Below are 27,004 nucleotides of genomic sequence, written 5' to 3'. Positions count from 1 at the left end.
TATATATCCAGCCCATCGCCCAGTCTTGACAGTGGATTGTAGATCTCACAGGAAAAAAAAAAAAACTGGAGGCCTATAGCCGAGAGGGGGGGATGTATACCACCTAGAACTACCCAGAGGTATAGCCAAGTCTTTTTTCTTTCTAGTGTCCTACTCCTGTGGGAGACAAAATAACCCTGTGGTTCTGAATATGGAGAGCTGGGTCCGTCTATAAACAAAAGAGAAAATGTATTTCCAAGCCAGATGTAAGAATGCAAGTTAGGATCTCCGATTGTAAACTCGTTGAGGGCAGGGACTGATGTGAATGTACACTATAGATGTAAAATGCTGCCTAAATTGACCGCTCTATAAATACCTGCAATAAATATTGGTTTACTTAATAAAATGGTCAGATTAAATGTTTTTTCTAGTCATGGTTTTATGCCTATATTTCGAATTTGGTTTAACTCAGAAAATGATCAGATTAACTTACCTACAACTAAGCCACATTCAGAGCAGATCATGTCTCCAGCTCTATAATCTTCCACAAGCATGGCATCAGGGTGGTTTGGACAAGTGACCCTTGGATCCACACTAAATAGGGTAAAAAAACAAACAAAAACGTCAAGGCTTGGTTTACACTTCTGATTGGGAGGCGTTAAAAGCGAAGACGTTAAGCAGCTCCCCCCCGACACCCCTACCAAACATGACCTATTCAGGTAAAACGGGCTGTGCTGCACACAGTAGTGGCATGAGCTTTAAAAGCATTGAAACAAGCAAAGAGGAGGAGACATATCACCTCTCAGACACCTGTCAATCGCCCTATGAAAAATGGTCCATCATGGATCACTTTTTAGAGGGCAACGCAGGTGTAAATGAGCCTAAATAGCTTGCAAAGTAGGTAACTAGAAAAGACATCAAATACTTGTCAAAAAACATATGTATGGACTGGTATAAAGTATACTTGGTTCAAGATCACAGATTTACTTTACTTCATGGTTGTTACTTCTGCTCATTACTGCTTTTACTCAAACGTCAATACAAGTCTGATATGAACATGCCCTCATATTATCCAACTATGCAGGAAATCAGGGAATGAAAAATAAGCACTTCCTTCAGAAGCTAGTCATCACATATATAGTTTAAAAAGTATTAAAAGTGAAGCTATGGACAAAAGCAAAAATGGCATTGTAACGAAACCGCCGACCCACACTGTTTGTGGGATTCCGTCAGCATACGGCTTCCTTCAGTCTGGAACATAGATAGATATTCCAGTCGCCCTACATACAAAACTAGCCTGAGCTTATCTTGTGTGTATGGGCCTTGAGTGCAGACCTATTTGCCTAGATACAACACAAAGTATTTGGTGGATTTGTACCAACAAAGGAGGATGTCAAAGGAAGTAAAACCATTCTATACAATAAAGTGTAGATATAACAAATCCATCTAGCCAGCAGAACACTCACAAAAAAAAATAAAAACACAGAACACACCCTATTGTACGAACTCGGGCTACTCCCTTCAAAGAGGAGTAGGAGCTGTAATTTGGAATCATAAGAGAACAGCATTACAATACTATGTAGTCATCCGCTATAAAACCTTTGAGGTCATATTTTGACAATATCCAGTCTGAAAATGCATATGAAGGATACCTGCACAGCTACAACAGGAACAGATAACATTTTAAAAGGTCAGCTACTAAGTATTGTTCCAGATGCTTTAACTAATCCAAAACATTTACAGTGGTTGTAAAGGCAGAAGAAATAGAATAATAGAATGCATGGAGAGAGAAAAAAAAAAAAAAAAACGCACCTTAATCCTGGGATCACACTAGATGTGGTGTGAATTCACTGTTGATTCAAAACCACACATCAAATTCACAATTGAGGAATGTTAACCACACCCCGCAATCTGCAAAATGCAGCGTGAGGTTTTTTCTTCAATTAAAATATAAAATAAACCTCATACTTTGCTGCTGCATTGCACAGAGGTGCCTGGAACCTCTTTTGTAGTCCTTGCTGGCACTGTCCGCTTTTTTGAGTGCCGCAGGCTTGTGAATAGGACAACCTGTTGACTGATCTTAATCCAAAAAAATATGCAACTAAATTTTTTTTTTTTTCTATTAAACAAACACAGCTGCATGTTTGAGAGGACAACAGAATAATTTTGTCTTGGAAAATAAAACATGAACTGTATGAATTAGGGGAATGTGAAACTTGGAACAAGGAAGTACAATAAAAACCATCTCTGCTGGACTTTCAAGCACTCACATGGCTGAGGTCATAGCTGATCACATATGCAGCACCATGGCCATTGCAGATTAAACAGATGCCAAGATGGCAACTTCCTTGGCTGTAAAGAATGAGAGGGGTTTATTTCATATAGCCCAAAAGTCAGCATTTTTCTCCATTTCAGGACACGGGGTGCAGCAATGCAAAATATTACTTTTTATCCCACCAGCCAGAACATGCTGAACTTCTGGGGTTCAACGCAAAAATAGCTCAATACTATAACACAGTGGTTGTCAGCTTTCTTGATATGGAGGACTCAAGTGCTTCTCGGTGTTAGACAGCAGAGACAACAGAATATAGTCAGAGACTGCAGACCATGATACACAAGACGGTCAGAAACTCTGGAAATACTTAAGGAGACAGTCAATGACTGGAGACCCGTTACATAAGACTGCTAGAACTCACGGCTAAAACAAAATAGGGAAAAACATCAGGGTCTGCAATGGGTGCACAAAAAATGCCAAAGGGCAGCATGCAGCCCCTGGGACGTAGGTAGGGTACTAGGGCAATAAAGCCTTTTATTCCAAACTGAATAAAAGCAGTTTCAGGCTGCGGTCATGTGATGGAATAAGACATGCGAGTACCTCTAATCTTAACTGCTTCTAGACATGGCCAATTCTGACATTTCTGTCATATGTAAAAATTAGCTTTTTTGGCTTAAAACCCAAAGTATTTTTATTTTTTTTAAGCAGAGACCCTGAACAAAGTGGTTTTTGCTGCAATTTCTATTATTTAAAGTTTAACACCACAGCTGTTCAGTAAAATTGATATAGGGGGGCTCTAGATACACTGCCTTGAAAAAGTATTTATACCCCTTGAAATGTTCCACATTTTCTCTGGTTACAAACAAAAATGTAAATGTATTTTATTGGGATTTTATGTGATAGACCAACACAGTGGCACATTATTGTGAATTGGAAGGAAAATAAAGGGTTTTCAACATTTTTTTTTTTTATGAAAATTGTGTGTGCATTTGTATTCAGCCCCTTTACAATAAAACCCCTAACTAAAATCTAGTGGAACCAATATATATATCTTTTTTTTTTCCCCATCGCCATGCCACAGCCGAAGGCCCCTTTCACACGGGCTGTCTGATCAGGTCCGCCTGTCAGTTTTTCAGGCAGACCTGATCGGACCCTTCATTCTCCTCTATGGAGCAGTAATCTGCCGCCATCTGATCCTGTCCGCCAAAAGCAGACGGATGGTGGTTCCCATTTTCTGTCCATCCCGTGGATCGGATCAGATGGCATCGGATGGAAAGACAGACAGTCTGTTTTCATCCAATTGCGCTATAGGAGGAGAGTGGGGTTCTAGTCGTATTTATGTGTAAATTTAGTATCCGTTTTATTAAATAAAGCTTCGTTGTTAGTTTAAAAAAAAAAAAACTGGCTCCTAACTTTAGCTGGCTCCTAGATTTAAGGAAAATTTGTCAAGCCCTGCCCTAATTAGTAAAAAAAAAAAAAAAAAAGTCCACCTGTGTGTAATTTAATCTCACTAAATACAGCCGTTTGTGAAGCCCTCAGAAGTTTTGTTACAGAACCTCAGTAAACCAATAGCTTCATGAAGGCCAAGGAACACACCAGACTGGTCAGGGATAAAGTGGTGAACTTCCTGACCACCCGCCACCTTTTTACTGCGGCAGGGTGGCTCTCCTGCGCTAACCGACGTAGGTCTATTCTTAATTTTATTTGGGTAGAGTGTCGCACAACCCCGCAATTGTCCGTTAAAGTAACGCAGTGCCGAATCGCAAAATAGGGCCTGGTCATTAAGGGGACAAATCCTTCCAGTCACCAGGGTTTGGTTATAAAAAATAGCCCAAGCTTTGAACATCTCACGGAGCACTGTTCAATCCAGAATCTGAAAATGGAAAGAGTATGGCACAATTGCAACCCTACCAAGACATAGCTGTCCACCTAAAAACGCACAGGCCGGTAAGGAGAGCATCAGAGAAGCAGCCAAGAGGCACATGGTAACTCTGGCGAAATGCAGAGATCCACAGCTCAGGTGGGAGAATCTGTCCACAAAACAACTATTAATCATGCACAACACAAAGCTGACATTTATTGAAGAGTGGCAAGAAGAAAACCATTGTTGAAAGAAAGCCATAAAAAGTCCCATTTGCAGTTTGTGAGAAGCCATGTGGGGGACACAGCAAACATGTGGAAGAAGGTGCTCTGGTCAGATGAGACCAAAATTGAACTTTTTAGCCTAAAAGCAAATCTCCATGTGTGGCGGAAAACTAACTGAACATCACCCTGAACACACTAGCCTCACCGTGAAACATGGTGGCAGCATCATGTTGTGGGGATGCTTTTCTTCAGCAAGGAGAGAGAAGCTTGTCAGTTGATGGGAAGATGGATGGAGCCAAAGTCAAACACAGGGCAATCTTGGAAGAAAACCTGTTTGAGTCTGCAAAAGTTTGGAGACTGGGGCAGAGGTTAATCTTCAGGCAGGACAACGACCCTAAACATACTGCCAGAGATACAATGGATAATTTAGACAAAGCATATGTGTTAGAATGGCCCAGTCAAAGTCCAGACCTAAATCCAATTAAGAAGCTGTGGCAAGACTTGAAAATTGCCGTTCACAGATGCTCTCCATCCAATCTCACAGAGCTTGAGCTATGTAGCAAAGAATGGGCAAAAATGTCACTCTAGATGTGCAAGGCTGGTAGAGACATACCCAAAAAGACATGCAGCGAAAGGTGGTTCTACAAATTAATGACTCAGGGGGCTGAATACAAATGCCCCCCACACTTTTCAGATATGCATTTGTATAACATTTTGAAAACCATTTATAATTTTCTTTTTACTTCACAATTATGTGCCACTATGTTGGTCTATCCCATAAAATAGATTTACGTTTTTGGTTGGAACAAAAAGTGGAAAATGTCAAAAGGGTATGAATACTTTTTCAAGGTACTGTAGCTTTTATAGTAAAGGAAGTCTGTCCTATTTTTAATATATAATGGGGGGGGGGGGGGGGGGTAGGTAAGTAATATGGAGGAGACTGCATTGAAGGACAATTTGTTTGTATTCCTAATATGTACCTGCTGTACCAAGTGATTGAATGAAAACCTATCCTGTTCTCTTTATATTGCTTTCGTTGTGTAAAATGCCTGTTGTACCTACTAGTCCCTCTGCTTCCTATTAAACTCATTACACTAGACATGATAACACAGCATGGTCAGTGTTCTAACTGTGCTGGGAACTCCGCTTGCGCTACTCCAATGAGGAGACTAGGGCTGACACACCCCCACTGCACAGCCATTCACTGGGAAGCCCAGTGTATTGCTGTTTCTCCTCCTTATAGCTCTCTAAGCTCCTTATGCAGCTAACAGATGGTATGTGTTGACAAAGAAAAAAGTTATTGTTTTTAATCATTTCTATTTTAAAACTGAATGGGTTGTTTTAAGTGAGGGTTCACATACACTAAGATACAGACCCCAGTAATGTCTTCCACACCCCTTCCATTGACACATATTCCCATGGCATTATGGGAACTGTAGTTTGCAATTGCAGGGCTGCTCAGAGTAGATGTGATGGACCTGCCTCTCCCAATATCTCCCCCTGGGTGCCTAGCAAGCACTGCTCTAAAGCTGTAGAAGCAATGACATCACAAGTTTGTTGATGGGATTTTTCTACTAAGACAGAGCTCTTTCACATATAGCAATACTAAGCTGTCTCATATTCAAATTGAACAGCTGCAACACTGACATTTTCCATGTATCCAAGATTTCAGCTTTAAAAAGTGTAAAAATAAACTTAGTGTAAAAAAAAAAAAAAATATATATTATTAAAATTTAAAACAAACAAAAATTAAACACTTCTGCCCTTCTGCGCATACACGCAAATGATAAAATGTGTGTAGGTCTTGCACATGTGTGTTAACCATGATTGGGGTATTGCTGCGATCCTCGGAGTGAGACAAATAGGTTTAGGGCCATAATTCAGGTTTAACCTGAGGCGTTTAAAACATCACAAGTCTCTTTAAACAGCAGCCTGCAAAACTTTGTGGTGAAAGGATGCATCCGAAGATGCCAACAAATCTACCTTGTAGAATTTTGTAAAAGTATGAACGAACGACCAAGTCGCCACCTTACACACTTGAGTAACAGAGGCCTGATGAGGAAAAGTCCAAAAGTACTCAGGGCTCTGGTAGGACGCGCTGTTACAGGGAAAGCAGGAACCTGACCCTTGAATAAGCCTGTACAACCGTCTGCCTAATCCATCTGGATATAGTCACAGCAGACACAGCCAAACCCTTACGAGATCCCTCAGTAAAGAAGAAAAAAAGAAAAAAGAAGGACTCCATGGCCAACTGGTAAACCCTGATCGTCTAAACCACATCCAGAGAGTGCAAGGCAAATTCCTTAGGATGCTTAGGCCAGAATGAAGGCAAAACAAGGTCTTCATTTAAATGGAAATCAGACGCCACTGCAGGAAGAAAAAACGGATTTGGCCGGAGAACCACTTTATCTCTGGACGACCAAATAAGGCAGACAGGAAAGAGCCAACTCAGACACTCTGCGAGCAGAAGTAATAGCCACCAAAAAGGCAACCTTCTGAGATAAAGGCAGAGATATGTCCCTATAGTCTCAAAAAGAGGCTTTTGAAGAATAGATGAAACCAAAGTCAAATCCCATGGAAACAAGGGGGATAGTCTCGGAGGAGCCATATGACATACCTCTTGAAGAAAGGTGCGAATCAAGGTATTCGCAGCCAACAGGCATTGGAAGTACATCGCCAAAGCGAACACTTTGCCCTTGATCATTCCCAAGACCAACTCCTTTCTGCAAGAAAGCCAAAACCCTAGCCACCGAAAAAAAAAAGGCAAGGGTGCAATTATAGCAATTCACACCATGAAATATACATGGTGAACGACAGGATAATGGCATCCGTTCCAAAATCCTGCGCCACCAAAAAGGCCACTTTCTGGGACAGCGTAAGCAGGGGAATCTCCCGAAGATTCTCAAAGGGAGGCTTCTGGAGAACCAAAAGCACCAAATTGAGGTCCCAAGGTGGAAACGGAGCCTGCACTGGGGAAACCAAATGTAGGACACCCTGAAGAAAGGCGCACACCAGGTAATGTGTTGCCAAAGGTTGTTGGAAGAAGCTCGCTAAAGCTGACACCTGGCCCTTGATGGTACTCAAGGCAATTTCTGTTCCAGCGTGCCCCCCCCCCATCCCATTGAAGGTCAAGACCTGAGCCACCGAGAAGGAGCGAGGATGAATCCCAAGAGACCCACCACGCAATGTACGTCTTCCACATACGATGGTAGATCTTTCTAGAAGTAGATTTTCTAGCTTTCAACCGGGTAGGAATCACCCCTATCCTTCAGCACCTGGCATTCCAACAGCCAAGCCCTCAAAGCCAGCGACTAAAGCAGGACTGAAGATCAGTCCTTGACACAGCAGATCTTCCCTGAGAGGAAGCTTCCAAGGAACGTTGGCAACCAGCTGCACCAGGTCGGCATACCATGCCCGACGAGGCCATGCCAGAGCCACCAAGATGACAGGAATCCCTTCTGATCGGAGCTCCAAGACATTGAACGTTAGGTCTGGACTCTTCCAGCTTCCAGATCCCCCGAGCAGAAGGTTAGCCGAGGACGCCTCCCCAGCCGGACAGGCTGGCATCCGTGGTGACCACTGTTCAATACAAGGGGAGGAAGGATTTGCCCAGCGGAAGCGCCGGAGAACAAAGCCACCATATCAGGGACTTTCGCTCCCCGACTCAGCCGGATCGGATTGTCCAGAGACTGCTGAGTCTTGTCCCATTTGGTCAGAATCTCCCTTTGCAGGGACCTCGTATGGAACTGTGCAAACTAAACCGCCTCAAAAAGGTAGACACGATCAGGCCCAACACTCCCAGAGTTCGCATTGTGATTTCCAGGGTTTCCACCAGAGCAGAAGGAGACCGTCCAAGTAGCCCAGTACCATGATTCCCCGTTGGCGTGACAAGGCTAGAACTTTGTGAAGACCCGAGGAGCAGAGGCAGGACCAAATGGTAAATGCCACAAACTAATAATGCTCCTCTCCCACAGCAAAGCGGAGAGAACGCTGGTGACTGGCACATATTGGAATGTGAAGGTAGGTATCCTCGGTCAATAGAGGCAAGGAAATCTGACTCCATTCTGAACTTCTGTACCTGCACAAAGCAGTTTAGCACCTTGAGGTCCAGGATTGGACGCACTTTGCCTTCCTTCCTGGGAACAGGTTTGAGTACAAACCCTGAGAACGTTCCGAAGTCGGAACCAGGACAATCACCCCTTGAAGGAGCAGGTCTTGTAAACACCCCAAACAGGCCCTGTAAGCGGTCTGAGGACATGCACAAGTTGTGAAGGAAAAAACCTTGCCAGGGGACAAGAGTGAAACTCGATCTTGTAGCCAGACCGAATGACTGTGGACCCACTTGTCTTGCACCTGGGAAGTCCACAGGCCCAGAAACTAGTAAAGACGCCCCACCCCCCACCCCCGATACGGGTGAGGGCACACCTTCATACTGAAGGAGCCTTGTCCGAGGGCCTGGAAAAAAAAAAAAAAAAAAAAAAAAAAAACTTGTCTCGGCTTGCCAGACCAGGTTTGTTTAGATCCTCCATAGGAGGCCCTAAAAGGCCTCAAGCCCTTGTCAGAGGGACAAAAATGTCTTATGAGCCGAGAAGGAAGGCCCACGTCTACGACGAGGGTCCTTGCGCTTGGTAGTCTGCAGAAGAAAAAGTACTATTCCCCCCCTTTGGGACTTTTAAGGTCAGCCAGGGTAGCTCCAAACAGGCGATTTCCTTGACAAGGAAGATTAGTTTGAGCCTTTTTTAGAAGTCTGGTCCACAGACCAGCACTTGAGCCAAAAGACACACCGAAGGACCACTGCCAAAACAGAGCCGAACCACTAGGGGAGCCGTATCCAAAGAGGTATCACAGAAAAACTGCAGTCCCTGGACCAGCTGATCTGCCAGCTCAGACAAGGCAGGGGGGAGCCGTTCTCCCCCACAGCGTAAGAGCTTAGCCAACGCGGTCAGAGTTTGTGATACCAGGGTAATGGCGAATACTGGCCTCAGTGCCGAACCACCCAGAGTGTACATATTACGGGCCAAAGCCTCCGCCTTTCCGGTCAGCTGGATCCCTAAAGGCCGGGAACTCTTCAACCGAAATCATGGTTGCCTTGTTTTAAAACCTGGAAACTGGTGGGTCCACTTCTTAAGAAGGGACTTCTCAGGGTTAAGGCCTTGTAAAGCACTTTGGTTAGGGACCCCACAGGGACGCTTTGGTCGTCCCCACTCTTTAGTGACAATTCTGTCAAAATAGGCAGGGAAAGGAAAACCCTTTGCCGCTCTGGATGGCTTGTGAGTGCCAAAGGGAACCTGCGTCTCCGTCGCAGCTGCATCCTCCAATCTTCATGGTCTCATGCACAGATACAATCAGTGCCTCCAGCAGCGCCTTTTTGTGCACAGTTGCAGATGTGGATCATCCTCACTATCAGAGGATTCCAGGCGCAAGATTGCAAACCCAGCAAGGTGACCCACATCCGTGGCGGCTGAATCAGAGTCAGGATCTGATGAGGCAGAAGAGGCAGGGGGTGCTTTTTGCTAGCCCATCGCCCAAAAGCCACCTCCACCAGGGACACACAGGACTCCAGGACCGTCGTCAGTGCATTGATGGATGGTTGGGTCCCGGAGCACTCCGCAGCCTCAGAGGGGATTTGGTGGGGAAATGTGCTCCAAAGACTCCATGAGTCACCAGGGCGACCCCACAAAGTGTAAAAACACTGCTAAGGGACAACCCCCACCGCGCTGGCAGCACCACCCGGTCGCCAGGCACAAGCACCAAGCGATCCTCAGTAGAGAGGGAGAGGACCCCACCAGACTCACCACCCAGCAGCAGAAACAGGCACCTGCAGCCACCAGGATAATCTACACTGCACACGCGTCGATCAGGAAGTAAAAGGAGTCAGCGCCAGGGGCTCCCACCGCCGAAATCGACGCCCACAGGGCTCCACCGACATGGCCGCCACTATTTTGAATGGCAAACCACAGCAAAATGGCTACACAAACGTGGCCGACATGTATAGAAACACAGGCTACAACAAAATGCCGGCCCGTGCGGTACCAGAAAGCTTACTGGGACCCAGGAGGGAGCCCAGGTCTCAAGGGCAGATCCAGGCATGACAGGAGACCCTGGCAGGAGCCCCCCCACCAGGTAAACCCCCCCGTTAGTTAATCGTCTGGAGGTGGACCAAGCCACCCAAACAGCCCCAGCATATGTGAAGGGGGTAGGGGGTGTAGGATGGGGACATTGGAAAGGGGGTACCCAACGAGGGAAACCTGGGGGTCCGACTGTCCCAAGGAGGGGCCCACACCCACCCCAAAACCCTCTAGGGGGGGGGGAGAGGCGTGAGACAGCTACTCACTATACCAGGAACCAGGCAGGCACCGCTCCAGACAGAACCACTCTCCATTGAAATGGGGAGCTGTCGGCCAGGAGCAATGCCACTCGGGCCGAGACCCGGTCGTATGCAACCTTGTGAGGTTTTTAACTCACAGGCAAACCCCATCTAGTGGGGCTGTCGCAGCCGAATTAGCACGGAGCTGAGGTTTGTGCACGCTCACTGGCCAGACTGAGGTGACCACATGATCTAGATTATCCAGCCTGTTGCCCAGTCCGGGAGTTGACTGTAGATCTCACAGGGGAAAAAAATATTCTATCTAAAAAGGAAAAACATTGCCAGGACCAAAGATCCCAGCAAGGTACAAGGTCCTTACTCCTGACTAGGCAGAAGAAAAAAAAAATCTGAGTGCCTATAGCAGAGAGGGAGTATACCCCCTGGGACTGCCCATAGGCATAGCCAGATTTATTTTCTGCAGTGTCCTACTCCTGTAGGGTGCAATATAACCCAATGGTTAAGAATATCAGGAGCTGTGTCTGTCAATGACCCTTTGATGGAGTCTGCAATTGTTAGGGGGCATCAAACACTGATGTAGCATACAGTGCCTTGCGAAAGTATTCGTTCCCCCCTTGAACTTTGAGACCTTTTGCCACATTTCAGGCTTCAAACAAAGATATAAAACATTTTTTGTGAAGAAACAACAACAAGTGGGACACAATCATGAAGTGGAACAAAATTTATTGGATATTTCAAACTTTGTTAAATAAAAAACTGAAAAATTGGGCGTGCAAAATTATTCAGCCCCTTTACTTTCAGTGCAGCAAACTCTCTCCAGAAGTTCAGTGAGGATCTCTGAATGATCCAATGTTGACCTAAATGACTAATGATAAATAGAATCCGCCTGTGTGTAATCAAGTCTCAAATGCACCTGCACTGTGATAGTCTCAGAAGTCCATTTAAAGCGCAGAGAGCATCATGAAGAACAAGGGCCTGCTTTTCTTCAGCATGGACAGGGAAGATGGTTAAAATTGATGGGAAGATGGATGGAGCCAAATACAGGACCATTCTGGAAGAAAACCTGATGGAGTCTGCAAAAGACCTGAGACTGGGACAGAGATTTGTCTTCCAACAAGACAATGATCCAAAACAAAGCAAAATCTACAATGGAATGGTTCACAAATAAACATATCCAGGTGTTAGAATGGCCAAGTCAAAGTCCAGACCTGAATCCAATCAAGAATCTGTGGAAAGAACTGAAAACTGCTGTTCACAAATGCTCTCCATCCAACCTCACTGAGCTCGAGCTGTTTTGCAAGGAGGAATGGGCAAAAATTTCAGTCTCTTGATGTGCAAAACTGAGAGACATACCCCAAGCGACTTACAGTTGTAATCGCAGCAAAAGGTGGCGCTACAAAGTATTAACTTAAGGGGGCTGAAACATTTTGCACACCCAATTTTTCAGTTTTTTTATTTGTTAAAAAAGTTTTAAATATCCAATAAATTTCGTTCCACTTCATGATTGTGTCCCACTTGTTGATTCTTCACAAAAAATTAGTTTTATATCTTTATGTTTGAAGCCCAAAATGTGGCAAAAGGTTGCAAAGTTCAAAGGGGCCGAATACTTTCGCAAGGCACTGTCTAATATAACTCAGGATTTATGTGATGGTAGACCTATGAAAACAAGCCAGTCACACTCGTTTATGTCCACAAAAGACTCAACTCCTTGTTATCACACCACCACAAATGACTTAAGCAAACAGGTTTTTTTTGTATGCATGCATTTCAGCGGGACTTCAAAAGCGTTTTAGAAAAAAAAAATGCCTTCCTTCCTAAATTAGGGGTTACCTTTTATTAAAATATTGCACCTATGTTAGACTGGCAATTCTATTTTGGGCAAATATCTGAGGCTTCCCCTGCACAGTTCCAACACACCTGGCATGAACAGGTCATAAGGCAGGGCTAGACAAATGCCAGGAGCCAGATGCTCAAATTACAGCCGATACATAAATTATCTCTAGTTTTGGTCAATGGAGGAGACTTCTGGATTGGACATACTGGTTTCTGAATTTCACATTTGTTCACCCCTGCCCCATGACCCCTTACCCCCATAAAAATGCAAATTACGTTAGGGCAGATTTCAAAGGCAAAACAGTTGGCATAAAAATCACATCTCTAAAGCAGTAATGTGTACAAACAGGCCACATTAAAATCAGCAGCTTTAGAACATTGAACAAAAAGGCAGCATTTAACTCCCCCCCCCCCCCCCCTCCCAAAAGAACGTACCTGTACATCCTCTGGTTGAAGCGGGTATATCGGAGCCATCACTGCAGCTATGACCCCAGTATCGGTTTTTCAGCTAGTGATACTGAAAAACGTAAAAACATTCCAAGCAGCTAAAGAGCTGTGGGATTGCTTTTGCATGTGGCAGAAGGGCCCCCTAAAAATTGAAATTTGACACCAAAATGAACCCTGCCATGCAGTACTGTTCAAATCAAGAGGCACTGGGTTCCTTGGAACCCTCCACACCGCAGAAGTACCCCTGGCCCACACCTTACGTAGTTAACCATCAATTCAGTTTCCTTGCCCATCGAGAAGGTCCCTCAGGACCCCCAGCATACCAGCTTTAAAAAAGGCGTCCCATCAGCAAGAACTGGACCATTGTGGTGCACCCCCTCTGGACACTGATGAAAACAGATTTTTTTTTTTTTTTTTTAAAGCTTGTAGCGTGTGAAAAACACTCAAAAGACTCCACCCGGTGCATAAAAAAGTGCACACACACAAAGTGAGAACACAAAAATTGCACAGGGTGTGCGAAAACGAATGGTCTTCCCTCCGAAGAGGTAGGACCCGAAACCTCGATCCCCCGGGGGGCACGACTCCTGACAGGGATTTAAGGTACTTGTGGTCAGTCGGCCGAAACCAAACTGACCCCGTTCTTCAGGGAGACTGCCGGAACAGCCCACCCCAAGTACTAAGTGGAGCTCCCCCGAAGGGAGACCCCATGAGAGAGGGCGAACTAAGCCAGAAGGCCATATCCACCCCCTCCCAAGACTCAAGGCTGGGCCCGAGGACCCACACCCTCCAAGTCGTGCAAATAAGGAAAACAAAGGTGATAGTGCAGGTGACAAACTCCAAAGAAAAAGACAAACAAACAAAAAGTGGGGGAAAGGGGAGTGGGGAAAGTGCTATGGTGCCATGTGAGGAACCAAGGCAGGCCTTCCAGCCGGAATAAAAAATTCCTCTAGTGCAAGCCAAAAGGCCTGTCCCAAGAGGCAGGTGTGAAAAAGGTGTGCATAGTGCAGTGACCAAGGTGCCGAAAAAACTCACAGCGAGCTGCCCCTCACCAGTGAGAAATTAAGGCACCCCTGGGCTGCCACCCCAGGGGCACTTACACTACGGGCTTTTTCAATCTCAGCCCCCAGCCAGACCGAGTGTAGCCTATCCCCACCAGCAGACATCAGAACCTGGACAGGTTAGAGAGCTTACCTACCACTGGGGGACAGGCCTTTTGCAAGGCCAGATCAAAACCCAGGAGAGAAAGCCCTCCCCTCGCCATCCTGTTCCTCAGCCCATTACATCCAGGAGCAGTTCCACCGGCCACCCAGTCAGACCGGCTTTCCTGCCCCCTTCAAACTGGTTAGGACAGTTCAACCCATTCGAATCAGGAGGCGGCAGGCCCCACATGCTTTCCCAGATGACCTACTCCCCATACCTCAATACTTAGAGCGCTCCGGGTTTCGGTCATACTGGTACTAGCTGAGGCCCATACCAACTGATAAGAACAGATACTACACTTGATCTTAGCCAAAAGGCCGAGAAGCGATGAAAAGGCTGAGAAATGAGCATTGCCTGTCGCTGAAACCCTCCCCACTGTTAGCAGAAGTGTGGGCAGGAGCACGCAAGACACAAATGGAGAATTTGGTTTAGTAAGGAAAGGTAAAGAAGTTTTTCTGTTTACTTTATGAGATTTTTGCAACACAGATGGCCATAACAGATTTGCAACTTTAGATTTCTAAGTTAGTAGCTGGCAAGTCACAGAGCTAGAAAAGAACATCAGTGTCAAAAACAAAAATGCCTATACTTGTTTCAAGTCTGTTATCACCTACATTGTGGTGCCATTCTAAGTTCTAACAGAGTGCTAGCATTACAGTACTATTAGGAAAACACATTTGCCTGCATGCAGTAGTGTGTAACCAGCTTATGGCATCAGCATTAAGTCACTGACGAGGCATAAGTATGCAAATATGGACTTCTGGCTTTACACCTTTATTTCCTGATCTGCATGCTTGCACCACCTCAGTACATTGAACTACTGAAGCCTGAGACAGTCAGGAAACTCCCGTATACAGAAGATCAGCCAGGAAACTCCCATATACAGAAGATCAGCACTGGGTGTCTCTATACTTCTTAGATGAGCTTTTATTAAAAAGTGGCTTTAAAAAAAGTAAGTTTTCTTACCTTAATACAGTCTAGGCATTAAGGTAAAAAAAAAAAAAAAAAAGTGTGCAGCTAGCCTCCCCCACCCTTCACCCTTATACTCACCTGAGCTTGATCCCAACCCAGTGCTGTACTCGAGAGCAGCGGTTCTCTCCGCTCTCTCCACACAGGGCAGATTAATAGTAGCGGGACTAGGGATGTAACGATATCGAAGATATCGCGATATCGTATCGTCGTGGTCGTGTCTCGATATCGTCGTGGTTGGGTTACAATATTAAAAAAGGACAGGTGTCCGTCAAAAAGCAAGAGGAATAAACACAGTCCCGTGGAACAAATCATTGTTAACTACATAGACCAGAGTTTAAGGATTTTTTTTACTATTTTTTTTTTTTTCTTGCAATGTAGATATTTTGATCTTTCTGATGAAAAACGTGAACATAAGCTAAATGATAGGTCTGTTTTTTTTAAAGGCTTTTTGACTGACTATTTTATTTAAGTTTAAGTTATGTTCCTAAATACCAGTTTTAAAAGGCTGCCTTTATTTGCCTTGCACATTTAAACCTGATTTAACTTGATCTTTGTTTGCACTTAAAGGGAATTGCCTATTGTTTGTTTACAATTGTTCTAGCTGCTTCTTAACTTGAACATTGCACAGAAGAATCAGTTATGCAACCAAATATTACTATACAGAATATTGATGTTCCTGACTACAACTTGCACTTTAAAAGCACTATGTGATCAGTGTTTTATGTTGTCGTGGATCCATAAATACAACAATAAATTGCCTGTTGACTGGCAAAAGCAGAATAAATGTCGGTATTTTTTCGCTATTATCATCACAAACACTATCATGAGCTATTTAACAATACCGTGAGCTTTTCCACAATATCGCAATAAATATCGTACCGCGAGGTCAATATCGAAATTGTATCGTACCGTGAGATTTTGATATCGTTACATCCCTAAGCGGGACCCACTGAGTCTTGCTGCTGTCAATCAAATCCTGTGACAAGGAAGTGGGGGGGGGGCACAGCCAAGCCACACGGTCAATAGACCCAGACAGCATGGCTCACAGGTGTACAATAGTAAGCAACTTCCTATGACGGCACACCCAGGAGTTCGAAGCACCAGTGGGGGACCCAAGAAGAGGAGGATCCAGGCTGCTCTGTACAAAACCATTGCACAGAGATAGTAAGTATGACATGTTTGTCATTAAAAATAAAAAATAAAATAGTGTTTACAATCACTAAGCTGAACTTCACTCCCTTAATCAACAGTGACTATTTGTAACGCGGAAGCAGCTGGAATTAGTAGATATGAAAGTAAATAATTTACTTGTTTCAAACTTTTTTTGCATTTTTTTTTTCAGTTACTTCCTGGTTTCCAGGCCTAGGCAAAATGTCCTCATATATCCCAGGAGTCTTCATGAGGGAGGAGGGGTGCTAAACCAAGCACAACCTCCTCCTGCCCACAATAGCAGTGCGGTCATGGACAAGCCACCCGCCTGCTCAGCAGACAGATTCCCAGCTGAGCTGGCAGAGTCTGTCCCCTGCAAAGGAGGCCTAACATTTTAATCCTTATGCTGCTAGCATTAGTAAATAGATCGTAAAGTATATTATTATAATATTTACTGGTTTTATTTTTTGTTACATTTCTTCAGGTTTCTTCCAGGTTTTTGGCCTAGGCCAAAATGGGTTCATACTTTCCAGGAGTCATCGTGGGCATTTTTTTCCCCCTTTCATGTAGGAGGGGAGGCTTTCTCAATTTAGCAAACCCACCTGCCTGCATGTCTGAGCTAAAGGCAGATGGATTCCAAAAAGTAAATGCTACACGAGTCATCTTCCCTTACTCAAGATGGCCATGGCCAGAAATGCTGGGAGGGCTTCAAGGCGATGTCTCAGAAAAATAAAAGCACGGAGATATGCATGGATGGTTGAGTTTGCTTGGAATATTAAAAATTAATTAGTTAGAGGCAGTGTAGTTCTGCTTTAGACTGGATTTACACTTGCTGCAGGTCACATCGTTTCAGGTGTGAATCTGGTCCGAATTTTTGCCTGAATTCACACTTAAAGCCAAAAATAGACCCTTCTGCAATTTGGACTGTGGCTGTCCTGGAAATATGTGAACCAGTTCCATTGAGAGCCAGTCACACTCTCCTGTCATGCGAACTGGATGTGGGGAAACCCGCATCCCAATTACCATCAGTGTGAACCCAGCCTGAAACTGAACCAAATTAGTTTGTCTTTTCAAAGTAAAGTAACATTTTAGCCAATTGCATCAGCTTCTAAAAAACTTACCTTGCCCCTGTCGCACCTATCTGCATGCCAAGCTTCACTAGGCTAAAAGATCTTCCTGCCCTCACCCGATAATGCCATGCATACACACAGAATAATTGTAGTTTTAGGGATCTCTCCCTTCCTTTACACAGCACTGTCACTCAGATTCTTATGCTCACAAAGTAACCACCATCTTTGTAAATAATACCTATAACTATAGCAATTCTTGTCTTATTTTGCACATAGCACTGTGTATTCTGATTTTTCAGCTATTCAAAATAATCACAGATTCCATTACCCCCCTACCAAAAAAAAAAAAAAAAAAAAAAAAAAAACACCCACCACACCAACAACAAGTAATTTTAGCATTCAATCCTCCCCTGCTCCATACAGGTACCATACTCTGCAAGTGGGAAGAAGTGGGGGATGGCCATGTGCTTCCCCATTCTCAGAAGTACTAGGTATTTTCAAGAGCTCTGGATGGCAGGGAAGACCGTGGATGGCTCCACGAAACGCGTAGACCCCATAGATGTGAAGACATAATATTGGAGACTGACTATGGATTGTTCATAATATATATTTATACCCAATTTTTACATTTTTTTATTGCTATCTGAATTATACTTCTACATAGAATATATCCCTATTTTTATGTCAGTTATCCACATGTATACATGTCTGTATTTTATATGGGTTATGTTTTTTTTCTATATACAAGTGTTGAATATTAAATACCGTATTTAATAAACCATTTTGTGATTCTATAGAATTCTGTGATTGAATAAGGGACTTACCTCATACAAAGTCCCATGACCACGGTTCCTTTTTTGTATGTATATTTAGCGATGGCGATTTGTCACTGTGCATATTTCAGATCATACTCTCCCTTTTCTTGCAATCACATTGCGTGAAGCTTGTTGCCCAAAAAAAGCTTGGAAGCTACTTTTGGGAGACATGCGGGTTGCTCCTCTATCGTGCCAGAACCCCACTGCGATTTTAAGTGCCACTAAAATGAATGGCACCTCAAATGTGTGTTCTGCGATTTGTTAGTCACACCTCGGCGCTTTTAAATTGCAGGCAGAATTGCAGCAAATCTGTCTGATTTAAAACACTGAGGTGTGAATGCACTTAAAAATCCTGCTTGCTGCATTTTTGGTCAGTTAAAAAAAACTGCACCTCCATTGAAAACACAGCAAGAACGCATCAATAACACACCCATTCCATGTTTGTGTTTTTTTGAGTCACATGACTTATGAAACACACCATCAGCACAGTAAAATCATAGTAAAATCTTGTGCTTTTTTCGGGCGCCATTATTAGCATAATGCACAAAACACCATTTTCAGCAGATATGTTTGGGCCGCCAAAATTTTGGGGTCTCTCTAGTAAAAACAATGAATTGCTCACTGGAATGGGCCAGTGTTAACAGGCTTTTATTCAATCTAGAACTAATACTCTCAGCATACTATGGGATACTCAGCGCACCATCTCTAGGCATACAATTCTATGGAAATGCAAAGGCATCTTAAAAGCAGGTTAAAGGCAACTGCAATTAATTCTGAATGATTGTCCTCTCCCGACAGATGGCTTCCTCCACGCTCCCCCCAATGATTATTGCTAGTGCCTATAGTAGCTCCTGCTAGCGATAATCACAAGTCCGGCAGGCTGGCTGTACCCAAGTCGATCAAGCAACTTAGAACATTCAGCATGCCCATACACTATTTGAATCTTGGCGGGTTCCTGCTAACTGGCCGAGATTTGAACCTTCTATGGTCAGCCTAAAAGAAACCTTACTGAGGGAAATACATAAACTGATGGGGCCTTAACCAGGGTGCTGAAGCTGTGGCCCTATGCAAGTCCATGACGCTTTGAGCCAGCTAGACTCTTGTAGAATTTGGTTTTACATTTTTTGTTTTAAAAACATTCACATTCGTTCGATTTGTTAGTGGAGTCCGGTCCCTTTATTCCAAAAAAAATGCTAAAAGCAAAATACATTTTGAAGTACTTTAGTCAAGTTATTGAATGTACTGAGAACCTCCATACAATTTTTTGTAATCACACAAACATTTATTCGAGAATCTACTAGCGTATGACCAGCCTCGGTGCAAGCGCAGCCAGAAACTCGGAGGATTTCTGCTAAGTCAGGTAAATGTTACAGTAGGACATGGCTCTGCTACTGGGGTAAGAACCTGATATGGAGATTTCTTAGTACAGCAAGTCCCCAACACATGAACATTTTAACTTGAAAAGATATGAATTGTTTTCATGGGTTTTCTTGTTCAACGTAGCGGGCTGAACGGAAAACCAACAACTGACATCACCATACGAACACAAGCAATGTTGGTGCAGCCATCTCCCCCGCTAAGCTATTGTGTTCTGAACGCACCGATCAGCGCTCACAGCCTTTGTCTGAAAGCGCTGATCGTTGTTGGACTTAAACAAGCTCCCGGAATGTCACTGGTTCATAATTAGGGGACTTACTGTAGAGGTTATGGTAGCCATACACGGCTTGACTTTTTTGTGCAGAATGAAAAATAAAATATATTTCTCAATCAGTTCCCCCCACCCATGTTAACAGTGTAGATCAGGGGTGTCAAACTCCCTTTCATTGTGGGCCGCATCAGCATTATGGTTGCCTTTAAAGGGCCGGTTATATCTGTAGGATTAGATGTCCAGAGCACCCCATGTCCTGGGGGGGCAAAGAGGAGACTTTCTACAGCTGCACAGAGGAGTGTAGGATCTGGCAAAGGAGTTCTGTCCTCTCTGCTGTCGACTACAGAGACAAGGTGGGGGCAGAGACAAGGGGGGTGCTGCAGCTGCAGGAGAGGTGCGAGGGCCACATGAAATGGCCTGGGGGGCCGCATTCGGCCCGCGGGCCTTGTGTTTGACACCTGTGGTGTAGATGGAGGAAACACCACTACCAGCTATTGTATGCAAGCAGACATCACCGGTGGCTGCCTAGATGTCCAATCACTGTTGGCCTCTGATAGTTTAGCAGGAATAAGACATTTGAGTTGCTTTAGCCAGCCTAAGGCTCCATGTACACGGGACGTTGTTAAAAGTCCCTTTGAATGCTGGAATTTTTAGGACGTTTGAAACGTCCGTTCAGTCGCGTTTGTACCCGCGTTTAGCGGCGTTTGCGTTTAGAACCGTTCCTAGAGGTCAAAAAAAATGATTCCCCTTTAAAATGGAAAACCGCGAACGCAAAACGCAGGTCATCGCGTTTGGACGCGTTTGAAACGCCGGGAAACACACGTTCGAACGCAAATAATTGCGTTCTAAAAACAGTCCCTGAACGCAACTGCCTGCAAATGACTGTAAACGACCCAGTGTACATGGACAGATAAGATAAAATGTAGATGGGTTCAGGGGCTTCTGAAAAAAAACGCCCAACTGCTCCTAAACGGCCATTTCCAGCGTCCCGTGTACATGGAGCCTTAGATTGGGGGGGAAGGGTGAATTAGAGGACTCTCTTATAATGGGTCAGTTGTCCTTTAAGCCTTCATTTCACACCTTAGCATTTTGTAAGACCATTCCCAATTGCCAACACCACTCAAAGAATCCCATTATTCTCAAAGGGCCCGTTCACACCTAAAGCTGGCCATACTACATACCCCCACCTAAAGCTGGCCATACTACATACCCCCACCTAAAGCTGGCCATACTACATACCCCCACCTAAAGCTGGCCATACTGCATACCCCCGCCTAAAGCTGGCCATACTGCATACCCCCGCCTAAAGCTGGCCATACTGCATACCCCCGCCTAAAGCTGGCCATACTGCATACCCCCGCCTAAAGCTGGCCATACTACATACCCCCACCTAAAGCTGGCCATACTACATACCCCCACCTAAAGCTGGCCATACTACATACCCCCACCTAAAGCTGGCCATACTACATACCCCCACCTAAAGCTGGCCATACTACATACCCCACAAACGAGCAGAAAACTGAATGAACACTCTTGAAACAAACATTTTCCAAAGACATTCTACTGGTTTATGGGCAACTTTAGTTACGGTTGGTGGTTATGGCCTCTAACAGGAGTTCCTTAAAAAAAAAAAAAAAAAATTAATTGTGTTTTTCCAAGAGCTACCTTTTAAAAGCCTATGGCAGTGATGGCGAACTTTGGCACCCCAGATGTTTTGGAACTACAATTCCCATGATGCTCAACTACACTGCAGAGTGCATGAGCATCATGGGAAACGTAGTTCCAAAGCATCTGGGGTGTCAAGGTTTGCCATCACTGGCCTATGGGGTTGAAAACCATTATCTTTCCATATTACAAGTCACATGGACAAATGTGCAAAGAAAAAAAGCCTCCTAACAACCTGGCTTGCACATGTACATGTGAATGGGAACAAAAGCCCTGTACACACGCGTTGAACTAAAGCCCTGTACACACGCGTTGATAATTGGCCGTGAATTTTCGGCCAACGTCCGATCGAAAAAAATCTGGTGTGCAGGCTATAAAAATTTTGTTGGCTGTCAACACAACGGCCGATTTTCCGTCAGTCAGTACAGATTTCGGCAGACAACAATCTGATGAGCAAGACTGGGCATGCTCAGAGAAGAAAAAACACATGGAAAGTAAACCAGCACATGACATCACTTCTGAAGTAGATTTTTGTTGGCCGAGAAAATTTGTGTGCAGTCTAGGCACATTCCAACCAACAAAACAACTTGGACAAAAGACGGCCGATCGGTCGGCCGATAATCGTTGCGTGTGTACGAGGCATAAGCCTCCAGGACAGCATAACAGCCAGACGACCAGATTTTTCACTGAAGGGGAGGTCAGTAATAGCGTAGACTTCTGTGTAGCTTGCCATCACATCTTGCTGGTATAAGTCTGACTGCTCTCCAGTGGTTGGACATAATCAAAGCTAAACTCTGGGCAATTTATTATTTTTCCCAAGCGGTGGGGCTCTTCCCATACTACATGGCGAACCTTGGCACCCCAGATGTTTTGAAACTACATTTCCCATATAATCCTCCGATCTTAGTACAAAACTGGTCCCTGAGGCACCTGTTCCCCTGCGGCCTAGGGCAGTGGAATGTTCCTGATGTCATCACACCCATAGACTGGCTCTGGACATGAGGAACAATCCACCACTGGATGTGAGGGAGTACCAATTTTCAGAGGATCGAAGGACTGGGCAAGTATAGGCTCTTTGTTCACCTCTAAGCAAACCAAGCAGATAACCTTTTCAGCCCTAGCTCAACCCCACTGCATGCGAAAAAAATGTTGACTGGAGTTGGACTTTAAAGCTGGGTATACACTACTAATAGAAGTCTGTTCAACATTTTTCATTGTAAAAACATTAGTTCTGTTTTCTAATCATTAGTGGGGTCAAATCAAAGTTTGTTTTTGATCATAGTGGCAAGAAATTTCAAAGGAGCAGTTTTCCTTTAGGCTCCTTTCACAGACTCCTTTCAGAGCCGCCGATCCCCCGCTGAGCAGCAGGAGGACAGCTGTGTCTCTGCGCTGTGTGCGGAGACACAGCTGACAGTTCCCCATGCATCTCTATGGGGGAAATCGGATGTCAACGGACCGTCAGTCCGTTCTCACCCGATCCGATCTGCTGGACGGATGGAAAATAGGGTTTCCATCCGTCCAGATTTGACGGATCAGATCGGGTCGGATGTCAGCGGACATGTCTCCGCTGACATCCGATGCCCCTTAGGAATGCATGGGGGGACCGTTCAGATCCGTCAAAAAAACGGACAGGCGGATCTGAAGGGTCCGCCTGTGTGAAAGGGGCCTAGTAAAGTCCATTTATTCCTAAATTGAACGTTAAAGCAGGGCTTGACAAATTTTCCTGAAATCTAGGAGCCAGCTAAAAAAGTTAGGAGCCAGTTTTTGGACAAATGTGCATAAAAAATGAGTATAACTAAACCCATGAGCCTGCATTCACTATATCTGTTCTCCCACAGAACACGGAAATGCTTAATTATAGTAAATATAAACTGCTTAATAACTTTTCTCATCAGTAGTATATAGCAGTCGTGTGACCTTATCAGTGTCTGGTTAAGTTTGTAGGAGTTTATTTTCCCCTGACCCTCTGTCTGAAGAGTGTTGATTGGCCCTGTGCTGATCACATGCACTCTCCCAAGAAAAAAACTCTAGCAATAAACACCAAACCGAGCATGTGGATCCCGACACCAAAGGCTCCGTCTTATAAGGAGATATATTGGGGACAGTGGAAGGGTAGGATCAGAGAAGACAGGATCAAACAGCCTTTTTACACAATGTGGAGGATTAACCCCTTAGGTTCCACAGTGAGTAGAACAAGTATGCTTTAATTCATATACAGACTGATTTTACTGTTGCGGGTTTAGTAACACTTCAAAAGCAAACAAAATCTCAAACTACTATTAAACACTGAATTTTAGTACGAATTCTTGTTCAAGATTCTAATATATACCCCACTGGAAGTCCAGGCTAGATCTAAGCTTTAAACCGCTCTCACCCCCCTCCTAATTTCTATACCAACTACCCTGTAGAAGGAAGATGGCTATACTTGCCTATTCTCAGAGCACTCCAGTCTGGTCACATGATCAGCTACCAGCGGCCGGCTTCAGGGGAGAGGAAGGACAGCCGACAATGGATGTCCCATAGTAAGCCTATGGGTGACATCACCGCCATGGAATTCTATCCATTGTTGATGCTATCTCCTGTTAAGCTGGAGAGATCACATGACTGGAAAACTGAGAATAGTTAAAGCGGAGCCCTGCTTGCTCGCATGCCCCCTCCATTGCCAAATTTTGCATTTTCGACCACACAAGAAGCAGATACCTGTCAAAACCAGGTACCCTTGCCGCACGGAGGGCGCAGCAATCCACAAAATTTCTGGACCTTCCTCACCCGCCCCAAAAAGTGTAGCTACTGACGTAAAAAGCAGAGTTCCACCCAAAAGTGGATCTTGTGCCCTTTTGCTTCCTCCCCCCCTACGGTGCCACATTTGGCACCTTTCAGGGTTGAGGGGGGGAAACAGGTACCTGTTTTTGACAGGTACCCTTGCCCACTTCCAGGATACGGCGCCGCGGCGTCGTTCCTCGGAAGTTTGGCCCCCTCCTCCTTCCCCCACCGCCAAGCCAATAGGAATGCACAGTAGGGACCCACTCGTGAAGCCACAAGGCTTCACTGCCGGGTTTCCTTACTGGCAATGGCGGCAGCAGCACCCAACAGCCGATGGAAACATCACAGGACTCCAGGACAGGTAAAGCCCCATACCGATTGTTGGCCGTAAATATTCGGCCGAACGATCGGCCGATTGTAGGCTTGTTAGTAGGATGCTTCTGACAGCCAACAGCGCATTTTCGGCCGAACAGAATCTGTCGTGCAGACTTTAAAATATTTGTTGGCCGTCACCAGAACGGCCGATTGTTCGCCAGTCAGTAAAGATTTCGGCCGAAAGACAGCAGATTAGCAAGACTGGGCATGCTCAGAAAAGACAGACAAGGAAAGTTAACCATCACATGACATCACTTCTGCAGTCGGCTGTTGGCCGCCAAAATTTGTGTGCAGTCTTTTGCAGTTTTCAACAGACACGACAGCCCTGGACAAAAGACGGCCGATCGTTCGGCCGACGATCAGTACGTGTGTACGGGGCTTTAGTGTCTAAATATTAAAAGACAGCAGCTACAGGATGTGTAGCTGCTGACTTTAAATTCTTGGAGGGGGTGGAGGGGGAAGGCAGAACTCCACTTTAAAGCGGAGTTCCAGCCATTTACTCACCTGTCCAACGGTCCAGCGATGCGGCCGCCGGAAGCCTCGATCCTCTCCCTCGGCATCACTGCTGTGGGCACCCGGCTGTTACAGTTTGCGGCTTCACAGCCGGGTACCCACTGCGCATGCGCGAGTCGCGCTGCGCGCCGTGATTGGCCGGCAATCTTCTGGGACCTCATTGCAGGGAGGGAGGGGGAGAGGAGAACTTCCGCTCAGGGCGCCGCGGCGCTCCGAGCGGAAGTGGGAGCGGGTACCTGTCAAAACTAGGGACCCGCTCCCCCCCCCAAAAAATGACATGCCAAATGTGGCATGTCGGGGGGTCAGGACTCCCTAAAGCGGAAGTTCCACTTTTGGGTGGAACTCCGCTTTAACACACACTTACCTGTTCCACGGTCCAGCAATGCGGCCGGCGGGAGCCTTGGTTCTCTCCCTCTCCCTGTGGCGCCGGCATCTCTAGTGTGGGTACCTGGCTGTGACAGCTTGCGGCTTCACAGCCGGGTGCGTACTGTGCCCCCCTGTGTGTACAGGCAATCTTCTGGGACCTGTGACGTGACCCAGAAGATGGGAGGGAGAGGAGAACTTCCACTCGAGCCGCCTAGGTGGCCGAGCGGAAGTGGGTACCTGTCAAATCTAGGTCCCACTCCCCAAAAAAAAAAAAATGGACATGCCAAATGTGGCAGGCCAGGAGGCCATTTTTGGGTGGAACTTCGCTTTAAGCTTCCATCCACACACAGACGGTGAGGGGTTGAGATGTAACATTTCGGGTCGACGCTTACAGCCCCCCATACAAGTAAACGACTGTAGCTGCCCATAGTCTTGTAGGCGCCAATGGCCCTGCATGCGCACATTTCTAGGAAGCGGAAACTCCTGCGCTCAGGTAATGTCGCACGCGTACGCAGAGACGCACAGATGCCATTGGCGGCTTTGGAGTACGGCCATCCTCTTGTATCGCAGGCTGTACACAGCACCTGCAGCCCGGGGGCAGGAAAACCCCCCAAGTTTTAGGATTGGTTTGATTTTCAGCGCTCATGTACATCTTATACTCAGACTAGACCGTCATCCTGGCCATAGTACAGTGACCAGAGAACTACAAGTCCCAGGAGCCACAGCTTGTCCTACTACTTCAGCTGTAAAGACTCCCTCCTGTGAGAGTGTCTGGAGAGCAGGTGACACAGGCTAGGGACAAAGCCGTATCTCTCTCTCACACACACGTCCCCGAACAGCAGACACCACAGCTGCCGCTCCCCCACTACGTAGCACTACCAACCGCCACCTTCAGGGAAGTCTAGTCACCGTCTGCCGCCCGCTGACATTCACACGGATAAGGCAGAGTTCGGTAACACACAGAAGAGCCGAGCCACTCACCGACTCGTCGACGCCATTGTTACGGCGTCCGCTGACCTCCGTACAGTAATCCAGCAGGCACCACGCTTCTCTTTTTATAGAACTCGATCACGTGGCTCTATTGGGAAGCCGTGAGTACATAGGGACTCATTGTTCGCTACCGCGCAGGCGCACAAGAAAAAAAAAACAGGCAGCCGCCAGCCCTCTTTATTACGCATGCGTACTTTATTACGCATGCGTACTCGACTTGTTTGCTGAGGAATGCGTGTCGAGTCACTGTAACCTAGATGAGGCACGCATGCGCGTACAGTACACAACTATTGTGATTTAGAGGGGCAGGAGGAAAAGAGGATGTGGCGTCTGGGCTTTCGTTCCTCAGCCAGTGGATCTTAGGAGGTGCTTGTGTCTATTTAAGAGTGACATAGAATACTGTTTTATGGTTTTGGTTAACACAACATCTTATATAAAAGCTGTTGGACTAGTTGAAGTTCTTAAAAAAGGTCAGAGATTGTTTGGAAGCTATAATCAGAGAATTATAGGGTAGTGACAATAGACACAATAAAGTGT

The 27,004-nt window shown here is 45.5% G+C and overlaps 1 protein-coding gene across 1 annotated transcript in view; it reads right to left on the bottom strand.

Moving 5' to 3' along the window:
• GTF2B (general transcription factor IIB) overlaps positions 1-26,612 on the bottom strand; it is a 43,233-nt gene extending 16,621 nt beyond the window's left edge. Inside the window, exons 1-2 of the mRNA XM_082264745.1 lie at positions 26,459-26,612; positions 473-573 (exon numbers count right to left, since the gene is read on the bottom strand). Of these exons, the coding sequence (XP_082120871.1) occupies positions 473-573; positions 26,459-26,475 (118 nt within the window). The 5' untranslated portion in view covers positions 26,476-26,612. The remainder of the gene's footprint in view (positions 1-472; positions 574-26,458) is intronic.
• Positions 26,613-27,004: the final 392 nt, after the last annotated feature.

The sequence above is a fragment of the Pelophylax lessonae genome, assembly GCF_965119305.1.
Source record: "Pelophylax lessonae genome assembly, chromosome: 8".
NCBI lineage: Eukaryota > Metazoa > Chordata > Amphibia > Anura > Ranidae > Pelophylax > Pelophylax lessonae.
The sequence above is the reverse complement of the archived record's forward strand: the minus strand, read 5'-3'. Positions and strand labels throughout refer to the sequence as shown.